This window comes from Hypomesus transpacificus, chromosome 13 (assembly GCF_021917145.1).
Source record: "Hypomesus transpacificus isolate Combined female chromosome 13, fHypTra1, whole genome shotgun sequence".
NCBI classification, from domain to species: Eukaryota; Metazoa; Chordata; class Actinopteri; order Osmeriformes; family Osmeridae; genus Hypomesus; species Hypomesus transpacificus.
The window spans coordinates 1,618,525-1,638,319 of NC_061072.1; the positions used below are offsets into that span (position 1 = coordinate 1,618,525).

The 19,795-nt window shown below is 42.3% G+C and overlaps 1 protein-coding gene across 4 annotated transcripts in view; it reads left to right on the plus strand.

The window, feature by feature from the left end:
• Nucleotides 1-15,049, plus strand: part of vti1a (vesicle transport through interaction with t-SNAREs 1A) — a 146,815-nt gene extending 131,766 nt beyond the window's left edge. For 3 of the 4 annotated variants that reach the window (XM_047032869.1, XM_047032872.1, XM_047032870.1), the window contains one exon: nt 13,385-15,049. In XM_047032869.1, the coding sequence (XP_046888825.1) occupies nt 13,385-13,478 (94 nt within the window). In that variant the 3' untranslated portion in view covers nt 13,479-15,049. The remainder of the gene's footprint in view (nt 1-13,384) is intronic. The other variant, XM_047032871.1, reaches the window with a different exon arrangement.
• Nucleotides 15,050-19,795: the final 4,746 nt, after the last annotated feature.

Consider the following 19,795-nt stretch of genomic DNA (forward strand, 5'->3'; position numbering starts at 1 on the left):
GGGCCACATTTGGCCCGCGGGCCTTGAGTTTGACACCTGTGCTATATCGTATCGTCTCGTCACATGATCAAATAGAGACTTGCCATTGCACAACAACATACATATTACCCAGCAATCATCATTGCTAATCACAAAAATACCAAAGAAAATAAGAATGTATTCATTTCATGTAATCGTTTTTAAAAGTTTCTAAAGATAAGCATATCATTTTGTTATAGAGTGCTACTATTTTCCCCACAAATAATACCTACCATGATAGAGATAAGTTTGCTCTTTCAGGTGGTTATATTGCATTAGCCACAGTCTTTAATATAATATTATGTGACTGCACCTGCTGCACTCATCGTCTGACTAGTGACAGCTGGTAACACGTGTGATGAGAGGTGGGAGATAAACAACAACGATTTCTAACTTACAAAGACGCAACAAAGCAACGTGTTTTCGACAAAAAAACGCTTCTCCACCTACTGTTCTGGCGGTGAATTGTTTTCAGCACCCCCAGCCTTCGGAGAACCATAAAGGCAACAGAAATGCTAATTAATCCGTCCTATCCGGCGGCCCGCCCATCTGTAACGGAGTCTGAGTACCATACTGGCACCTTTAGGCATGTCAAACATGGCTACTTGAACACCATTGTAGTCCATCATTAACATACTGAAAATTCTCCAGGCATCAGAGTGCAACTACAGATATAGATTGTCTCCTTTCTTTTGTTTAAAAGAGGAAGTCCCCATGCAGCCCCAATGGCTCATCAACTTTAGAGCTTTGTTCACTGGACTTTCAATGTGCCTCACGCCTACTTGACAAGGGTACAAGAGGGAGGCAATCCTCTACATAATTGTTTCAGAAGTGGAGGAAAAGTTTCCTCAAGGATCACAATGACTCTTGCTTAGACTGTTGCTCTTGTTGGTTAGTGGTAGCTGATTTAAACTGTTGTATTCTATTTTAGTTAATCCTATTTTTATTGCTTTCCTACAGGTACACCTGCACTTAGAGATTAATGTTGTGTAATTTTTTTACTTGTTTAACTACATGCTCTTATGGTTTCTTCCCTTTAGCACAATTTTTTGGTTGTTCACAATATGTACTTCTTGTTTTTAACTACCCGCAATGCTGTGGGGCTATCTTGTTGTTATTATCAGTGACCTATGCACTTTGTAAAGCTCTCTCTTGGAAGTCGCTTTGGATAAAAGCGTCTGCTAAATGAATAAATGTAAATGTAAAAGATAGTGTAAATTACACAAACATATTAGTTTATGTAGACACCCCCCCACCCTTCTCTATCTTTGTCTCTCTCTACCTCTCTGTCTCCCTCTATATTTATCTCTGTCTCCATCTATATTTCTCTGTGCCTTTATTCTCTCTCTGTCACTCAGTCTCCCATAGAAAAGCCGCTCTGACCTAGAGTGGCTGCAGGCCCTGATTTGTAATGTATAGAACAGAGTCTATTGATTCTAGCCTCCAGAGCACTGAGCAAATGAACTCAGAGCAACAAGTCAATAACTGTTGCAACAAATCCGCCGCACTGGTGCCCCCCTCCCACATCCACGCACCCACACACTCTAAAAAAATTTGCGTTGGGGAGGCAAGAATAGAAAGCATACCAATCATGAGTTAATCTGTGTCACTCAAAGCTTCTACCCCATTACCCCTCTCCAATCTCTATTATCATTATCTTGCTATCTGTGTGCCCCTTCCCCTCTCACTCTGACCCTTCTTTTTCTCACTCTCTTCCACTCTCTCTTTCTCTGTCTGTCTCTCTCTCTATATATATATATCTATCTATATATATATAGATAGATATATATTAGTGCTGTCAGTTTAACGCGTTATTAACGGCGTTAACGCAAACCAAAATTAACGGCGTAAATTTTTTTATCGCGCGATTAACGCTCTTTTTGGCCTAGCAAACTTTGTAGTTTTTTTTCACATGATGTTGCAACAATTACCGACGTTAGAAAGACTACAACACCACACCGGATCTAGCTAGACCGGAAATAAAACAACAGGCACGCCACACACACTTGTTTGGCTTGCGAGCCGGCTAAAGAGTAGTAGCAGAGCCCGTTTACGGATATTAGACATTCTCTGGTAGTAGGCTAACGTTATGTTTTGAGTGGATGGCGAGCGCGAGATACCACTTGATGGCCAAGCACACAGCTGATGCGATTCATGCGAATTCTCCGCCCCCTCGTCAAAGCCAGGCGATTGCAATGTTGTTTTCAATAAAAAAAATATTTGCACGAAGCAATCCCAACCACTTTTCCATGTTGATAAGAGCTTTAAAATTTGAAAAAAAGAATGGGACAAAAATAAATCAAGGGACATTTAGAATAGATAAAAATGTGCGATTAATTGATTAATCGCGAGTTAACTATGACATTAATGCGATTAATCGCGATTAAATATTTTAATCGTTTGACAGCACTAATATATATACACACATATATATATACAGTACCAGTCAAAAGTTTGAACATATGGAATGGGAAGTAATGGCTAAAACTTGGCTAATTTGTTTGACATTCTTGGGGTTCCGGTGATTGGATATTGACGCGTGATCTAAATAGAGTCCAGGAGACGTGGATTTAGTGAACTTGATTCCATTTATTTCGCAAGCTCCATCCAAGTAAAGTAAAGCATTAAAGTATTGTCGTGTTTTGTTATAATCAGTTCAAGGCACGTTTCCCTGGTCACGCTTCCCGATGACGGTCAATGATGGTATTCACAGGCCGGAACCCTCCGCTCTCCTTGGCCTGTCACACCTTTATCCTGATGCCAGTAAATGTCTGACCTATAGGGGGCACACACTCAGAAACAATTACAACTAACAATTACAACTAATTCAGGCTAATTCAATGTGTGTGGGTGGGTGTCTAAAAAAGTTGAGAAGGAAAATTTGAGTTAGGAACAGAAGATTACCGTTCTGTTACCCACTCAAATTTTCCTTCTCAACTTTTTTTAGAAATTAAAGGAAAAGCTGCAGTGGTCTCAAAATTTTTCACAGAGCTGTATCTCTCCCTTGCTCTATATTAGTGCTCTCACTTTCTCCCAAGAACATTGTTTCTCTCATTCGCTTTTTTCTCTCTCTTGTTGACTGACATGACTCCTTTTCTCCTCCTTTGTCTCTCTTCCACACTTTCCCCCCCTCTCTCTATCTCACACTTTCTCTTTCTTTCTTTCTGCAACACACACAGCGGCAGTTTAGATTGAAGATGGAAAAGAGGGGAAGCCAGTCTGCAAATTTAATGTAACTGCATTGATTATTTAGACTAACTAAAACCTCACTTGTAGTGTCAAACGTTGGGTTGGAAGATGACATTATCCCCCTATTTCCTCCCCACCCCCTCAAACACACCGGACATACTCACTCCATACCTTGAGGGCTATGGTTTTCGGATGGCGCAAGGCCGGCAGTAGCACTATCATAGTACAGGTGACAATTCTGTTGGGCTTAAGGTGGTTTCTCTCTCACGTGAGCACATTTGTGTGAATGTGGGATGTAGGAATGTGAAATTACCCAGCTCGCCATGACATCGCTTGTGCCAAAATGGGCATGGGGGCACGGTCGAGAGTGTCAGTCAAAATCAAGCGGCACAGTGCTAGTTGTGTGTCAAATGAACCAAATATCGTATCCATGTGGTCCACTTGGACACTTTGATGTGGCACATCTCTGCTCATGGCTGCCCTTGAAGGAAGGACAACAGGATGAGAAAATACAGTGAACACATTTCTTCTGCAGACACTCCCTGAATGTTTGTGTCATGCTGATAGACAAATAAATGTTTCTTCTTCATGTCTATTGTATGCAATTACCTTGGCTCAACATATTACCCTTTTATATAAAAAAATGCATAACTAACCAAAGAAAGCTCTGGATGGGTCACTGATACGATAGGAAGACTGATAGGATATGGTACCATACTGTACAGAATCCCCATCTGAGACAATATTCATTCAGTTAATGCTGTCAATGTCCCGAGTTTTAGTTGAATATTTAGGTGTATGAAAATGAGCAATCCGTGGTAGGTGTTGAACCTCAGGTTGTGTTCACCTCTGCATAGTTAGTCTTTTACATCCTGTTGCTGTTCACACATAACCTTTTTTACTTTCAGGCACCTGACTGGTTATAGTGACCAGCAAAATTATTAAACAATGCAATTATTTCACCCACATTGTGGATCTGGTATCATTGACTTCGAATCAAAGTCAATGATATCGAATTGATTGCAAGAGCAAGATACCAAATAATTTTCATTTTATGAGCATTAGACAATTGTGTTAGACTATACACTAGAGCGTTAGAAACAGCAGTACACTGGAGCGGTGAAGTTCTTTGTTCTCAGTCAACCAATAGTTATTTTACATGGACTAACCACTCGCATGTCGCCACTTTACTAAATTTCACAAGACACATCTTGATGCAACACGCATGCACTGATACAGACTCACACACATACCATGTGCTCACACAAAACTTGTCTGACTCTCATTCAAATTTGCCTGCCTGCCGGCCACACTGGCACAGTGGATCAGTGACCTGAAGGTCGTGTGGTCAACGTTAAGGCTGGGCTTGCAGCCCTGCAGCATATTGACATGACCTTTGACCTTATGTCTCGCATAGGCATATTTCTATACCAAAATGATCTCCTTTTCACCTTTACCCTGTGAACATATACAGACTTTTAGTCTCTAGTACATAGTTAGTACTCTAACTATGTAAACAGAAGATAACAAAAGAGACCCAAATTGAGCACCCAACCATTTTTGTTATTGGCTATGGGTAAGCTGTCGGAATTAGATGTATATGGAAGGCTTCTCTTTTTCTGAAAGAACTAGATTGAAAGAACCATTCTGCTAACAGTCCTGGCATTGTTTCCAAAGGTTGAGGAACAGCCTTTAAAGTGTCTTCCATATATCCCCTCCCCACCACCACCACCCCCTCATCTCCCAAACCACTCCACAACTCTTGTGCTTTGCCGTGGCAAGGACGGTCGAGGTATTGTACCGCCTGGCGGTACTATTACCACTCTTTCATACCTGATTGAAGTGACAGTAACATGAAGCCATTGAGTGTTTTTTTTATAGAATTTGCACATTATTCTCTTGTACAAAGTCTGTTTTCCACTTTGTGGAGCATGTATTGTCTGTGTACCACGTATCGACATACAAGTGCTTTCAATAAGGTTAACTTCTGTAGGGAACATTGCTTGTCTGCTTTTGCAATATCACTTGCTGTGTTAACAGATCTGTTGACAATGCCAGTGACATCAGACTGTTACAGTATTTTGTTTATGGCAGACTCTTGCAGAAGTGACAGGTGACCAGCGAATATACCTGTAAGGATTTTGAAGAATTATATACATTGTATGAGAGACATTATAGAACAGGCTTTCCTATCCAACTCAGAGGTTTCCAACCCTGGTCCTCAGGGATCCCCTGTTCTGCACGTTTTAGATGTTTCCTGGTCCAACACACCTGGTTGAATGAATGGTCATTCACAAATTAATGGTCGTTAACAGACTTCTGCATAACTGGATAACGATCCATTCATTTGAATCAGGTGTGTTGGAGCATGGAAACATCTATAACGTGCAGGACAGGGGGTCCCTGAGGACCAGGGTTGAAGACCTCTGCTCTAACTGATTCTGTAGATGCGCCTGAGAGAAAGAGCAATACATTAACATCATCTTAGAGACTCAGGATGCTGAAAGAAGCTTCAGGGAGTTTAAAACTAATATTTTGAGACTTTTCTTTTAAAACTCAGAAAAAAAGACAAAAGCAGCCTCCATGCCGTTTAATAAAAAGATGCAAACATAAACAAAAATGGCACAATGAAGCCTCAATTACTTTTAGGCAGTTTATTTCTAATTTGAATTAAGAATAATTATGGATCAGTAAAATAAGTTAGCTTGCCTTGAATGTGAATTTCTGTGTTGTTTGTGAAAGATAATTTTATATACTTTAGTAGTCAGTGAGCCATGGACTTGCACCTAACTTTTGGTTGGTATCAAATTATCATCCTGGTTAAGTTCACAGCCTGTAGCATTGTCAAAGCATGTTGAGAACATTGGGCCTCATTCTCGAACATTTTCTTAAGTTTCTTTTGAAATGTATCTTACGGGCTTTGGAAAAACAATGTAAGAAAAAGATATCCGCCAAATTCATGAACGCTTCAAAATGTGTTCCTACGCAGCAGAAGTTTTCTGAGCTGTGCTCCCCGGGAAGAGTTTTCTGAAGTTGAAAGCGCGTCCTCGTGCTCCTGAATTTGCATACATACACGCCCCAAAAAGCTCCTTTTAAGGGCACGCAACAGCAGTGACGTGTGCATTCAGAATTGACACAATTAGGAAAGCAACAGGACGCAAGTTATGTCCAAGCGATAAGCAACCAGTGCACAGGTGCATCGGTGCAACATCATACCAGTAAGATGAGCAGTGGAATTGTTCTCCACTGGATCTAACAGTGTGCACACTAAGCAAGGATAATTATTATAATTATTTAAATCCGAGGATGTCTGTTATGGCAAGCCGTTTTATCATTTAACCAATTAATTCTTGATATACAAAATTTGAATTATTGATATAAAAAATACAATTCTAAGCTTTTTTACTAAGCATGACAAGCCGTTTTATCATTTAACCAATGAATTCTTGATATCAACAATTCGAATTCTTGATATCCAAAATGAAATTCTGGATATAAAGAATTCATTGGTTAAATGATGAAACGGCTTGCCATAGTCTGTATAGTTGAACGTAATCACCAACGATTTCTCATAACTTCATTAACACTTCAAATACAGAGAGTTTTCTTAAATGTGATCCTTGTGGTTTTTTAAGGAATCGCATTTGAGACAACTCTGGCCGATTTACGACTGCTATTTCGAGTTCGGAAAGTCTTCTGAAGTTCAGAACAAATCCCAGATGAGAGAACTTTAATGAATGCCAAATATTTTCATAAATCCAATTCAGAAGAAATTCCTTCTTAAATTCTTCTTAACTGCGTTCGAGAATGAGGCCCAGTATATTTTAGGGAAAGCAGTTATGCAACCTGTTGTTGTTGTTGTTGTTAAGATGATTAGTTTGTTCATGAAAGAATTGAACACATATCGTTGTGAAATGTCTAGCTTTCTTTTCTCTCTGTCTCTGTGTGCCAGATATTGTGTGACAGAAACACAGCATGTAGGCGTCATAAACCAGTGCCCCAGGTCTGTCTCCCATTGCATCCCAGCTCAGCTTCTCTTTTTGTCACTCCCACTCACCCCATGCTTGGTGAAGCGAGTGGCCAGTGCACAAAAATGATTCATGTCCTTTAATGAGATTTCAATGCTGAACAAACTATAAAAATGTATATGCAACATAGTTTTCGAGGCCTATGGTTCCGCGGCTCATGTTACGTCCTTTTTAGCGGGGCCGGTAACAAGATCCGCAGCTGGCCCAGGCTCTTGGAATGTGGTCGAGAGTTTCTTGTGTTCGGAAATCTTAGCAGCGAGGCTAAATTGTAAGGAAAGTAATTTATTGGAAGCGTTGGAGACAGCATGATATCCAACATCAACCTGGAGGCTACTGTGGTTCCCTCCCTCTGCTACGGTCACCTTTTTGTCACAACGAACTTCTGTTGTAGGAGGAGTCAGGCACTTGAGGTACCCTGCAGAAAGATTGTTTTTCCAGTTAGAGTCCAATTCACTCTCATCTCATTACCTATAATCCTGTGTACTTGGAATTTTGAACCTCTTTTGTACCTCCATTGTTCAGATTTGTGTCCTTTGTGTCCAAAATTGTCTCTGATATTTGTTTCATCCTGCATTGTTCTACATCAAATCAAGTTTCCCTTTAGTGATATTTCCTACACGGAAGGGGCAGGAAAAGAGACTTATTTTGTCTCCCCAACAATGAAGTGAAGGACGGATAAGGGGAGAAACAAGGGTGTAAAGGATGTAAAGAGTAGGGCAGGGCGAGAGAGAGGTAAGTAAGGAGGGAGAGGAAGAATCAAGAGAGAGAACAAGGTAAAGGGGGCGATGGAGGGGACTGAAGTAAGGAATGGGAAAAGGTACGAGACACAGGAGGGGGAGAGAGCTACCGGGCTGGCTGGCTGGCTGCCATGGAGGAGAGTGATCCGGGTATCTATAAAAATATGAGAAAATCTCAGAAAGCCACCGGTACACATCACATCAGGTTTAGGATTCTGCAGCTGCCTAAAAACACTCCAGGCAAAAGTTCTTAAAAATACCAGAAAGAGTTGCAAACAAGGTATTCTCTCCATCCATTCATCCAGCCCCCCACCCCACCTTTCATATTTATTCATTTTTTCTTTTTATCATTTTTATAAACACAAATGCACAGCATACACGCTTAGACCCCTGCTCTTCTCTTTGTCTGTGTTCCTCTTTTCCCCCTCCATCTCCCCTTCTCCCAACATCCTCTCCTCTCTCCCTCCTTACCCCATCCTGATATCCCTCCCTCTGCCCTCCAACACATCTTCCAGGAGATGTCCAGGCTAACCTGCTGCTGGCCAGGATTGTGAGCTGACAAATAAAAGATTTCTGAACTTGTAGAGTAAAAATAAGATGGGCCCTAATATTGTACCTAAAATAACTCACTTTTCTCTGTCATGCATTTGTGTTGTGTTTACCAATGTACTGAATAGATCACAAACAGCTTTTAGGGAAATACCGTTGAAACTTGAATGAAGCATGGGGATTAGGACTGCAGCTCTGACAGGTGTCAAATCAGTTGAGAAGACATTCCTTACAATATAGACACAAGATACAACATCAAGTTTTGTATGATCATATTACTGTTAGGGTTAAAATATTTGTTTTAGATAATTTCATTTAGTTTTGTCTTGGTAATTTTTTCACTCAAAATCTTTGATGTTGACACTGGTTCATTGCACAGTAATTAAGAAAATAAACCTGTGCACATACATGCATGGTCTATAGAGAAATGCCTGCCTGCATCGTATTCATACCAAAGTACTTTGTGTATTAGTCAGGATTAGATTTGTATCACAATAACACACTCATCCAAGGTGAATGGTCCCCAGAGAAGAAAAATGATCACGCCTTGCTAGTCCCTGGCCAAAATAAGTTGTGAAGTGCTGATCCCCAACCCTATTCAGGTCCAAAAGAAAGTAGCATAGTTCATAAACAGTCCCTTACAGAGCTGTTTTATTGTTTTTCTACAAAAATGTAATGGTTCTAGCAGTATTAGCACCCTTAACTTTTTAGAGTTTACACTCCTTGTGTGTGTGTGTCTGTAAATCTCTTGGGGGCCAGAGCATCCTTAAAGCTGGATCCAACCTTCCCAGTACAGGTCGAGCAGTTTTCACAACAGCAGCTTGGACTACACTTTCTGTGTTTGTATGCATTTCTGTGTGTGTGTTAAGATTTTTGCATACAATGAATTCAGCAAAGGCTTTTCTCCAAAGCGAATGACAGATAATGCATGTAAGGACAGCTGAACATTGAGGTCAGAGGTGCATAGTTCGAAAAGTATTTCAGTGGTCGGAGTCAAGAAACTGTTTGTATTTACCAGTCACAGTGCAAAGTTATCACATCTCAGCTACTTTTGTGTATGGTTGTGTATAGTGTATTTTACGAAATTTTACAAATCTTTTCAAAAAGCTTTTTTTTGTTCAAACTCAATTCACTGCTCTTCCATAACCCCTGTTTTCAAAGACTGCTTTTACTTGTGGGCATATGTGCTCAGTAGAGGGTGTGCAGGCACCATAATAAAACATTTATTTGTATTAGTTTATGATCACAAGAGCACATGTTAGTCACGGCTTGGGCCCCCCAGCTTTGCAGTGCTGTGTCCATCACTCAAACCATTTGTGAACACATTGATCGTTCTGGTGCACCTCCCTCCCTCTTTTACTCCCTCATTTCCCCTCCCTCGTTCCTTTAGTTTTTCTTCTTCTACCTCTCTCCCATGCTGCATATTCCCAGGATTTAGAGGAAAGAGACCCATAACGGGTCAGACAGCGATTGATTTTTGTTTTATTGGAATAGTAGTAGAAAGAGGGGGGTGGGGGAAAGGGGGGCTGTGGGAGCAGGTTTGTTTTCTGAGGTCTGTGTGCATGTGTTCATGTTTGTGTGTCTGTCCACCCAAGAAACCATCATAAAGTGTGTGTTTGTGCATGTGTTCTCCCTTGAGGGCGGAGGGGGTGTTAGGGCACTCAGGGGTTCGAGCACAAGGGGGCTGGACCCCCACCATGTACACACACGCACACAGACACAACATAGAGGTGTATCCTTGGCCTCATTAGGTCTGGTAATAAGGGTGCACTGCAAAAAAAACACTGAGGGAGAGGAAGACGGAGAGGGAGAAGGAGAGAAAAAAGCTAGAGATTTTAAATTTTAATAACACTGGTACGATTTTGTAAATCTTTCCTGACAGAAAAGTCCTCATTATTTTCATCTGTCTCTGAGGAGGCTCTCCTCCAGCTCTCCTTTCCCGGGTAAATGGACTCTTCGAGGGTTTTTGCTCTTCTTTTTTTGTCTCTTTTCTCTCTCCCTCCCTCCCTCTGTCTCTCACTCTATCTGTCTTGTTTCTTCCTCTCTTCCCTTTTTCTATTTATGTATCTTACCTCTATCACATATATGCCAAGTGTGTATCAATATGTGTGTGTTTGGGGGGAGGTAGAATGACAAAGAAGGAAAAAGATTGAAAGGGGGGATCACAGCAGGCCTCTTGAGAAGGTGCAGCAAAAGGTGAGGCTTATCCCAAGCCTTCAGGAACCACTCACTCCTTCCCCTCATTCACCCCGCCCCTCCTATTCTTTCTCTCATGTCAAGTGTCAAGCACAGAGGATGGATCCGGTTTGATAAGTTCTGTTCTGTCTGGCAAGGTTGTCAAAGCGGGATCTACCGTATGGTGGAAGATATCATGTTTTTTTCTCTGGTCCAGGTTCCGTTTGTAAGCTTGATTCCGATTTAAATGTCACTGTTGAACTAACTTACCACGTTTTAATGACCACAGACAGTGAATGTTCCTGACTGAGATGCTGATAGGAATCACTTTCTAGAACTAAGTAGGATATATACACTGTCTATGAGGTCTTTTGTATCAAGTCAACAACTAATAATTTTTCGAATTAAGTAACTGGATGATGGAAAACAAGAATATGACGTCTTATTTTCTGACCCGTGATCTGTTTAAAATGTCCGAGACGTTGAGTAGAGATGGATTTCTTATGTTCCTGCAATTACTGTGAACTTTGCGTGGTGACCACTTTTTGGTGACTTTGTTGTTGTTGTTTTACAGTATTTTCCTTTCTTCTGCCTTACTCTGTCCCGCTCTCTCTCTTTTCATTTGCCCTCTGTCTTTGGGGGTGGGGTGTGTATGGATGGGTGGGTTGTGTGTGTGGGGGACAGGGGGCTGTCGGGGGGGGGGGGGGGGGGCAGACGGGACATCAGCGGCTGTTGGAGGAGGGCAGGGCTAACACTTTTTAGCGTGTCACAGATACTGTTCCTTAAATGGATTTTAGCATGGCTCAAGTAAATTATGATGCAGGACTTAGGCCGAATCCCAACACTCCCCCTTACCCCTTCCCCTTACCCCTTCCCCTTAGTTTTGCGCGTTCCCGTGAGAGCTAGTGGTGTCCCAATACTCTGTTGTTTGAGGCCTTAAGCGAAGGGATATTTCCCACACAGTACCCAAGTTAACCAACAAAAAAGGTGAATTCTCTGAATTAGACCTACAGCTACTGTACCCTAGAAGAACCACTATGCTACTAAATCTATTTTTCCTTTATTACTATTGCCTTAGATCACTTTTCTGACAACACTAAGTCTTTGTCAGATACATAAACACCCACACCCACATACATGCCTTACCTCCTCCTTCCACTGCTGTAAAATTCACTAACAGCAACCCCACCCCCTCCAGAACAACGCACACATACATGCTAGGGACTCCATTGGGCTTTGGTGGGTAAATAATCATGCTAAATAATGAATGGCAATTAAAGGGTGACATGAGGGAGATGCGGCCTTGCTAAACACGTTCTGATTAATGTTCTCCAAGCTTTACCCTTGCCATCGCCTCTGCATTATGCAAACGCCGAGGCGCCGCCGCCCAATTGGGAGCGGGCTCCCTTGCCAGCGAAGCAGACTCACCATTTCTTTGAGCGCCGCCATCTGATAAACACAGTGGATGCTAGGAGCATGTCAGAGCTACGCTGCTATGTCATAAACATCTCAACCCACTGACGTAGAGGCCTACTAATGTATACCATTATGTACGCTTGCTTGCGTCTGAAGTACACAACGACAGAGGAAACGTCACACTCAGAAAGGCAGCAAAGCTTTGCTCAAAGTCAACATACTCAAACACAGAATGTAAATGTAACACATACAAGCAGTCTTGATACAAGCATTTCACTGGCACTCAGTGTTCAGCGTGCTTGCTCGGTCTTTCAGTGCTGAGCCGTTGCCAGGCAGAGGGGGGTAGCCTCCCTCCTAGGGGCCCCTGATTCTGAGTGTCAGCGTGGGGCTCCCTGCGGCCTGGTCTGGGCCACTGTGGTGGAGCAACGCTGGTTACGACAGCCCCACAATAACAATACTAGCGAATGCATATATGGGGCACGTAGCGTAGGGGCATAAAAGGGTGTAAGAGGCGATGGGGAGGGGTGGGAGAATGCAGTCCCAGAGTTGCAGCTCCACAGCCCCAATGATGAATGGTTGAAGCATGGGCCATTCATCTCCTGCTTAGAGCAGTGGACACTGCCCCCCTCCACCACCCTTCACCCTTCACCACCACCACCACCCAGCCCTCCACATGTCAGCAAATGTGATAATTCTGCCATTTGTCAGAACCAGTGGACGGTGGGGTGAGTATGGGGGAGGTGGGGTTTAGGTGTGTTTGGGGAGACAGACTCCAGAGACCAGCGCTGGAGCTAAATGTACACACACACACACACACACAAAATGTACTACTGTACATACTGGTCTTGAACTGTAGCCTCCACTTATGCTTTCTAAATCTCTCTCATCACTAATAAATCCATGTATATAATGTTAAAATGTTTCTATAACTCTCTGTCTGTCCTTCACTCACTTTTTTGTAAGTTAAACGCTTAGGTTTGTTTGGACTCAGTTTGTGTCTTTCAAATGTTTACATCCTACTGTCTTTGCATGTGTGTGTGACAAAACCAAATATTTTTGTATGTAGTTCCCACGGTATCCATTAAACATGATAACATGAGTATAGAGTAGGTCATTTGTGTTGAGCATAAATACATTCATATTTCTTGGTGTATTTTACATGTCTCTCTGGATACAAATTTACGACTGTGAACTCTAGCTAACCCTCTCTCTCTGTCTTCCCCTCTGTCTTATATTTCTTTCTCTCCTTTTTCTCCCTCTTTCTTTCCATAGGATCATCCAGAACCGTATCCTGGTCTTCATCCTTGGTGCCATCATCCTCCTCACCATCATTCTGGCCATCTATTTCAATCTGCGAGGCCACTGATCTCAAAACACTCACACACACCCTCACACACTCATACACACCTTCACACAAACACTTGTGATTAATAGCGACAAAAAGCGTTGCTCTAGCGTAATTAGGACAAATGGCTCCCATTAATCACTCTTTCCAGGGCCTGACAGGGCCCTTTCTCCTTTCTTTCTCTTCTTTATTTTTTCTCCACTCTTTTTCCCTCTCTTACTCTCTTGCTGCTTTGTTTTGTCTCTCCCTCCTCTTTCTTTTCTACTTTTAAAGGAGGCACATGGGGCATACTGACCCTCAGTTTTATTTTGTATGTACATATTTTTATGAAAGTTGAAATGATTCACCATTGTCATTCAACTGATGTTCCATGGGGTTAGACTGTCCCGGGGTAGAAGACCTATGGGAATGCAGAACGAATAGCTGTTGTTTATTTGGTACATCCAAATCTTATGTAATATCTGTGCAGTCATGTGTGTATAAAAAACATGCTTGCTTAAAACATGTGTATGTGTGTGTTGCATTGTCTGAAAGCGTGTGCAGAGAACATTCTCAATATCAACTTTTTCTGCATCTATGTAGAATGTGCGACATCTGTTTACTTTCCATAGATAGCCTATAGACACGGGAACCTATATTATGTTATAATTCAGACTCAAGCTCCAGGCATGAAGCACATTGCTACCCACTTTATAAAACCAAGCCACCCATGTTTTACAGCACAAAGGACAGTGCCTTGATACAAAAGGAAAATGAGTTGGTAGTCAGTCATTTTTTAATTCTGTTTCTACTTACCTAAAGGGATTTAAGTTGTCATCCTCCATGTATATGATGTAAACACAATTGATGGGTAAGAACTAGCTGTTGCAATCCTAATCATGACATTTTTTCTCGGGTTGCAGACTTGGTGACTGACTTTTGTATGTTTTTGTTGTCGTTTTTTTACATCAAATTATTGACGTCAAGAGTATACAAATAATCCAATAACAAATAACTCACATAGATTTAAAGCAAAGTGCATGAGGTTTACTTCAAGTTTAGTTACTAAAACTTTAACCCTTCTGAAATGTTATGTTTTTCTAAAAGCCCTGACTCTTTGCCCCCTTTGCTCCACTGTCCACACAATGAATGGGATTTCAATATTCTCCAATTTCCTGTTTTCTGAAATAGATTCTCAATTCATTGTTAGCAATATACTGTACTAACTGGCAAATCAGCATATGATGTGTTTTCTTTACACAGTATTGTTAATTTGGTTACTATTTATTTATGTACGTGTTTGAGAAATGATTGCTTTTTGATTTTTATTAGAGTGTCTGTGATAGTGGTGTGTATTTAGAGAGGATTGTGGGTGTTCTAAACTTAAATGAATGCAGACAGTTGTTTTTTGTCTTGGAGATCATTGGATAACTAACAGGACCATGTTTTTTTATCAACAAAGAACTGTTCTGTTTTTCAGTCATATAATTGGTATTTATTTGGAGTTTGGATTTGTAAAATACTTAGACTTAACGTTGAAATGTTGCATGCTATGTGTGTTTTAAACGTTTAATTCTTATTATAAGTTCTTTATTAAAATGAGGAGAAAGCAATTCTAGGTGATTGTGGTGTAGAGTTCCCGTCAACTCAGTACATAAGAGAGCACACACATAACGCACATACATTCTCAGCTAAACTTTTCATGTCCCCTTAACCCCATCCACATAAACACATACATGCCCGCATAGAGGAACATGTTATCTGTCCTCCCAAGTCTGGCCCAAGTCCGGCCCAGACAACCTCTTTCTCTTCTCCCTCTGTCCGTTTGTCGGTCTACACAGCGACAGGACCATTAGCTATTACATGTCAGAGCTGGGTGGGATCATCTTATTTTGGAGGCTCACGGTCCCTGCGGGAGGGCCCTCCGCTCCACGGCCAGTCGGCAGAACTACCAGCAGCACAGCGCACCGCTTCAAATACCCAAATTAATAGGCAGCAAAATAGTGTGCCACGACTCTACTATGTGGGGGGCTCATCATTAAATTGGGGTGTAATGAATGAAAGGGTGACAGAAATAAATATCATCTTGGAAAAAGAAGGAGTGAAGTAAATTACCTGACAGTTCAACAAATCTCATCTAATAATGACACCTGCGATCGGTTTTCAGCCATATGCTGTTAGCCGAGTTTGCATGTGCACATGTACGTGCACGGAATTGTGGGAGCTTCTAGCGTAGATAGGCAAGATGTTGGTACGTAGTTTGGCGTGCATGCGCTCGCTTGTTGGCTTAAATATCTTTGTGTGGGAGTGCGTATTACAGTATGTACCTGTGTACTGGTATGTGCGTACCCCCTCCCCCCCCCCCCCCCCCCTCCATCACCACCATCCTCCTATCCGTCTCTCTCTCTCTCTCTACCTGCTTCTCCTCCACTCACTCTCCCCCTTCCTCCTTTTCTCTCAATTTCTCCTGCTCCCCCCACTTCCAGCCTGTCAGATGAGCCGAGTTGCAGCGCCGGTGGAAGGCAGCGTGGCTGCGCCTCTATTTGAAGTTGTAATGGTGTCAAAAAGTCAGGACTGACTGACAGCCGTCAGTCCCACAGGGCCTCATTAAACCAGACCCACTTGACAAGGAAATAATTGAGCACCGGCGACAACTCGGGGAGCCCGTTTTTAGATGTATTTATTTTCTTTCATTATTAGTGCCGGCTATTATGTTCATTAAGAAATGGCATTAAACAAGTTTTTTTCTTTTTTTTTTTATAGAAGAGGGAGGAGGGTATGTGGGTGGGAGGTGGGGGGAAGGAAATAACGATTTGTTTAGAGACCCCTTTTTTATTATTTAAACAGGAGGCCCTGTCATGTGATACCTTGGCAGACGCAGAGGATCATCTGCCAGCTCTCTCTTTCTCTCTCACTCCTTCTTTCTATGTCTCTCTCCATCTTTTGGTTTTTCGACCTATCCCTTTCTTTTCTTCTCATCCAATCTGTCTCTTCTCTCTCACTCCACACTCCTATCCGTACTTTTCTCTCCTTCTTTCCCCCCTCCCTTGGAGCAGCGGGTGCCTTTGGAATATGAAATAGATTATTCATTACCCCCTCCTCTCTTTGTGACTGATTTTGTTTTCGATGAGCATCTTGCCGCAGAAAGAGAAAGATGAAAACTTGTCAAAATTAGGTTATATCTTATTCCAAGGGGCAACAATAGTAGCAGGTACAGACACTTTTTAATATTTAATTAAGCTGGATGTTAACCCTCATTAGGTGAAAGTGCATGCTTCACATAGCATAGAGAAAAATAAAAACATGGGGGGATGGTAGGAACAAGCAGGAGGGGGTAATGATTAGTCATTCAATATCTTAAACAGATTTCAAAGCTTTCACTATTTCCCATTTACTAGAAAGTAAGTTAGTCTTTGGGGGTCCCTTTCTACTGTCATATGATCATTGACAGTGTGAGGTGTCCTATCCAGAGTTAAAGCTCTTTCAAGAGCTATACTGTATCTATAGCTATATCCCACTGTGGTTTGGAATGTGTATTTCGCTGAATGTGTTTGTCACTTAAACGATCCTGTATGTTTACAATACAGATCATATCTTTGCAACCTCAGCAGAGATGACATCACACTGTAGTATTTAACACAATTCGTGAAAGGCTTTCTGGTGATAGCATCCTAGACATTTATAACACCAGGAAGAGGGACAAATCCCTGACTATGCCAGATGGAGGGGGGAGAAAACGCCTTTCAGCACAAAGTCCGGGAGTTTGTCAGACGTTTAGGTGAACAGGGATTGTGACCGGCGCAGTAGGGATGTTTCTCCATCTGAAAAGGTGTCTCTAAAGCAGGATAAACAATCCTGTCTGGGAGATCTCGATGGGAGGCATCCGTTTCATTTCAGGGAGAGTCAGGCCACCTTGCCTGGCCCTCGGGTCCCGCCTGTGGAGGCCCTCAGCGAACTAGCTAGGGGAGTCATCCACAATGACACTGTTTGACTAAAGGGATGAATCTGCCTCTCTGTTTGACCATGCACATGCGTGCCCACACACACACATATCCATCACAACTGTCACACGTGCAATCCTCCACCCCCCCCCTGTCACCCTCTACTCATTAGCTTAGAATGGATTTCTTTCTCTTCCTTTCTTGTCTTCTCTAGATACCATCAATGCGTGTGAGTTTGGGCTTACAAGGACATTACAATGTTTCCATTATCTGTGCGTGTCACAAAGCTAAAGCAGTGTGTGTGCGTGCGCTTGTTTGTGTGCGTGCGCTTGCCTGTGTGTGCGTGTGTGTGTGTGTGTGCGTGTCTATTGAAGTGATTGAGCTGAGATGGTCAGTGCAATGAAGGGTACTCCTGTTCAAATATATGTGTATCAGTGTGTCCACCCCTGCTGCACGTTCTAGGTTTAATGATCAGAAGATTCTGTCTTCCATAGTTGCAACAAACACACGATGCTGCATCCACACCTTTTTGGTAGTGCAGTTTGGTAAATTTGTAATCTGTCAATGTGTAGAGTGCTTATGTGTGGTAAAATTTTCATTAAAGCAGTATTGTATTTCAACAATAACGAAGTGTCCCTGTCATAACTCCTCCTTCTCTGCTGGTCCATGCTGGGGGAAAAATAGAACCTGACTCTTCAGGAAGATGGATGGATAAAAAACTCAAGTTTACATTTCACCCACAGCAAGATCTCAGTCAAATCCAATCATGGCTTTTCCTGCACTCTGTTGTCAGTGCACACCTAGACTTCCTCAAATAACTATGGTCATGTACAAGCAAACTATATAATACAATATGAGCAAACAAAGTCTAGGTCAGACCCAGACTGTGCCAGACTAAACTACTGATACCCCCTCCTCCCCCTTCCTACATCTCTCCCTCCCTCAATCTCCCTCTCCTTTTCTTTCTCATCACTCCCTGTAGAATACTGGCATAGCCTTTGAGCTAAAATTATCGTTTTACTACTGCAAAGGAATACAGTTGTAACCAGCTTTTCTATTTGCATGATAATGGAGACTTGATATAATAGACCCAGTATTTTTAAGCCTTTTAAATGTTTGTGTACTGTTAACCTTGTAATTTTTGGTAAAAGTATTTATTTCTGTAGTATTAAGAAATTGATTTTACCCTAGTTGTGGGATGCCACCCCCTTTAAAATCTACAATACGGTTACTGTGCATCATCATGACAATTAATTGTGTTTTGTCTTTTTAGATTAAAACTAACAGTGCAGTTGTGTACTGTAGTGCAGTCACTGTTGGCGGTTTCCATTCTTGGTGAATGCTAGTGCAGTGCCCGTTCCCGCAAGATCCATGGCTCCATCACTTAGTGCAGGTCAACATCATGGCACATCCCAAAAACTTTACATTAGACATTGCACGTCCTTGGGTCCTGAACAGTACACCTCAAACTTTATACAGTGCCTGGTACTCGAGATAATCGAGCCACACACACACATACAGATTCCTGCCTGTATAGATAGATATTCAATGGTCAGTACTGAGACCTGTCTTCCATTATAAAATGGTTCAAGAAAGAAGACAAATCAAGAAGAAAAGAGATTGGAGCCAGGTTGCCTGCAAGGCACACTAGGCCCAACCATGGAGCTTTCTTCCAGTTCCATGGCCTATACAGTAATTTACTTTGCATACTGTGTCTTCCCAGACACGATTCTAAATTTCCAACTGGGAGGCATCAGTGGAGAAATCACTGTCTTCAAAAGACGGCCTGCCAGTCATGTTCCCCCCGTAGCTGGAGATCTGAGCAAGCGGTGATAACCCGCGACATCTCTCTGGAAAAAATGGGGAGTCGATCAGCTTTGATGGAGCACATCCGCCATGACAGGCTACTGAAGAGATTGCTAATGAACTGGGGGGTTGTGTGTGTGTGCATTGGGGGGGGGGGGGGATCTTCGCTTAGCATGGCAGTGACACAGAGGGTGTCAAAAAAGGGGGCGAAGGGGTATGGATGAATTTGGGGGGGCAGGAGGTAGGAGAGGGAAGTGGATTTTTTCAGTGTGACCCTGAACAGCACTCCACCCCTCAATCCTCACACACACACAAAAAACGTATAGATGGACCGACTGATTAATCGATGGGTGAGAGAGAAACACCGGTGCAAATTGTAAAATGGTATTGTGCTTGCGATATGTGTGGAAAGGCCATCGTCACCCACAGCCCCCTCCCACTTCTCCTTATCCCCCTCTGTGTTACCTCTGTCTCAGACAGGGGAGGAGGTTGTTAAATATTCATGAAAGGGGTGTTGGCTCGCAAAGGGGGATCCTGCCAGGTTAGCATGAGGGGTCAATTGAATGGGGAGTTCAAAGGTTACAGAATCTGTATGATGTCTTCTTATGTACC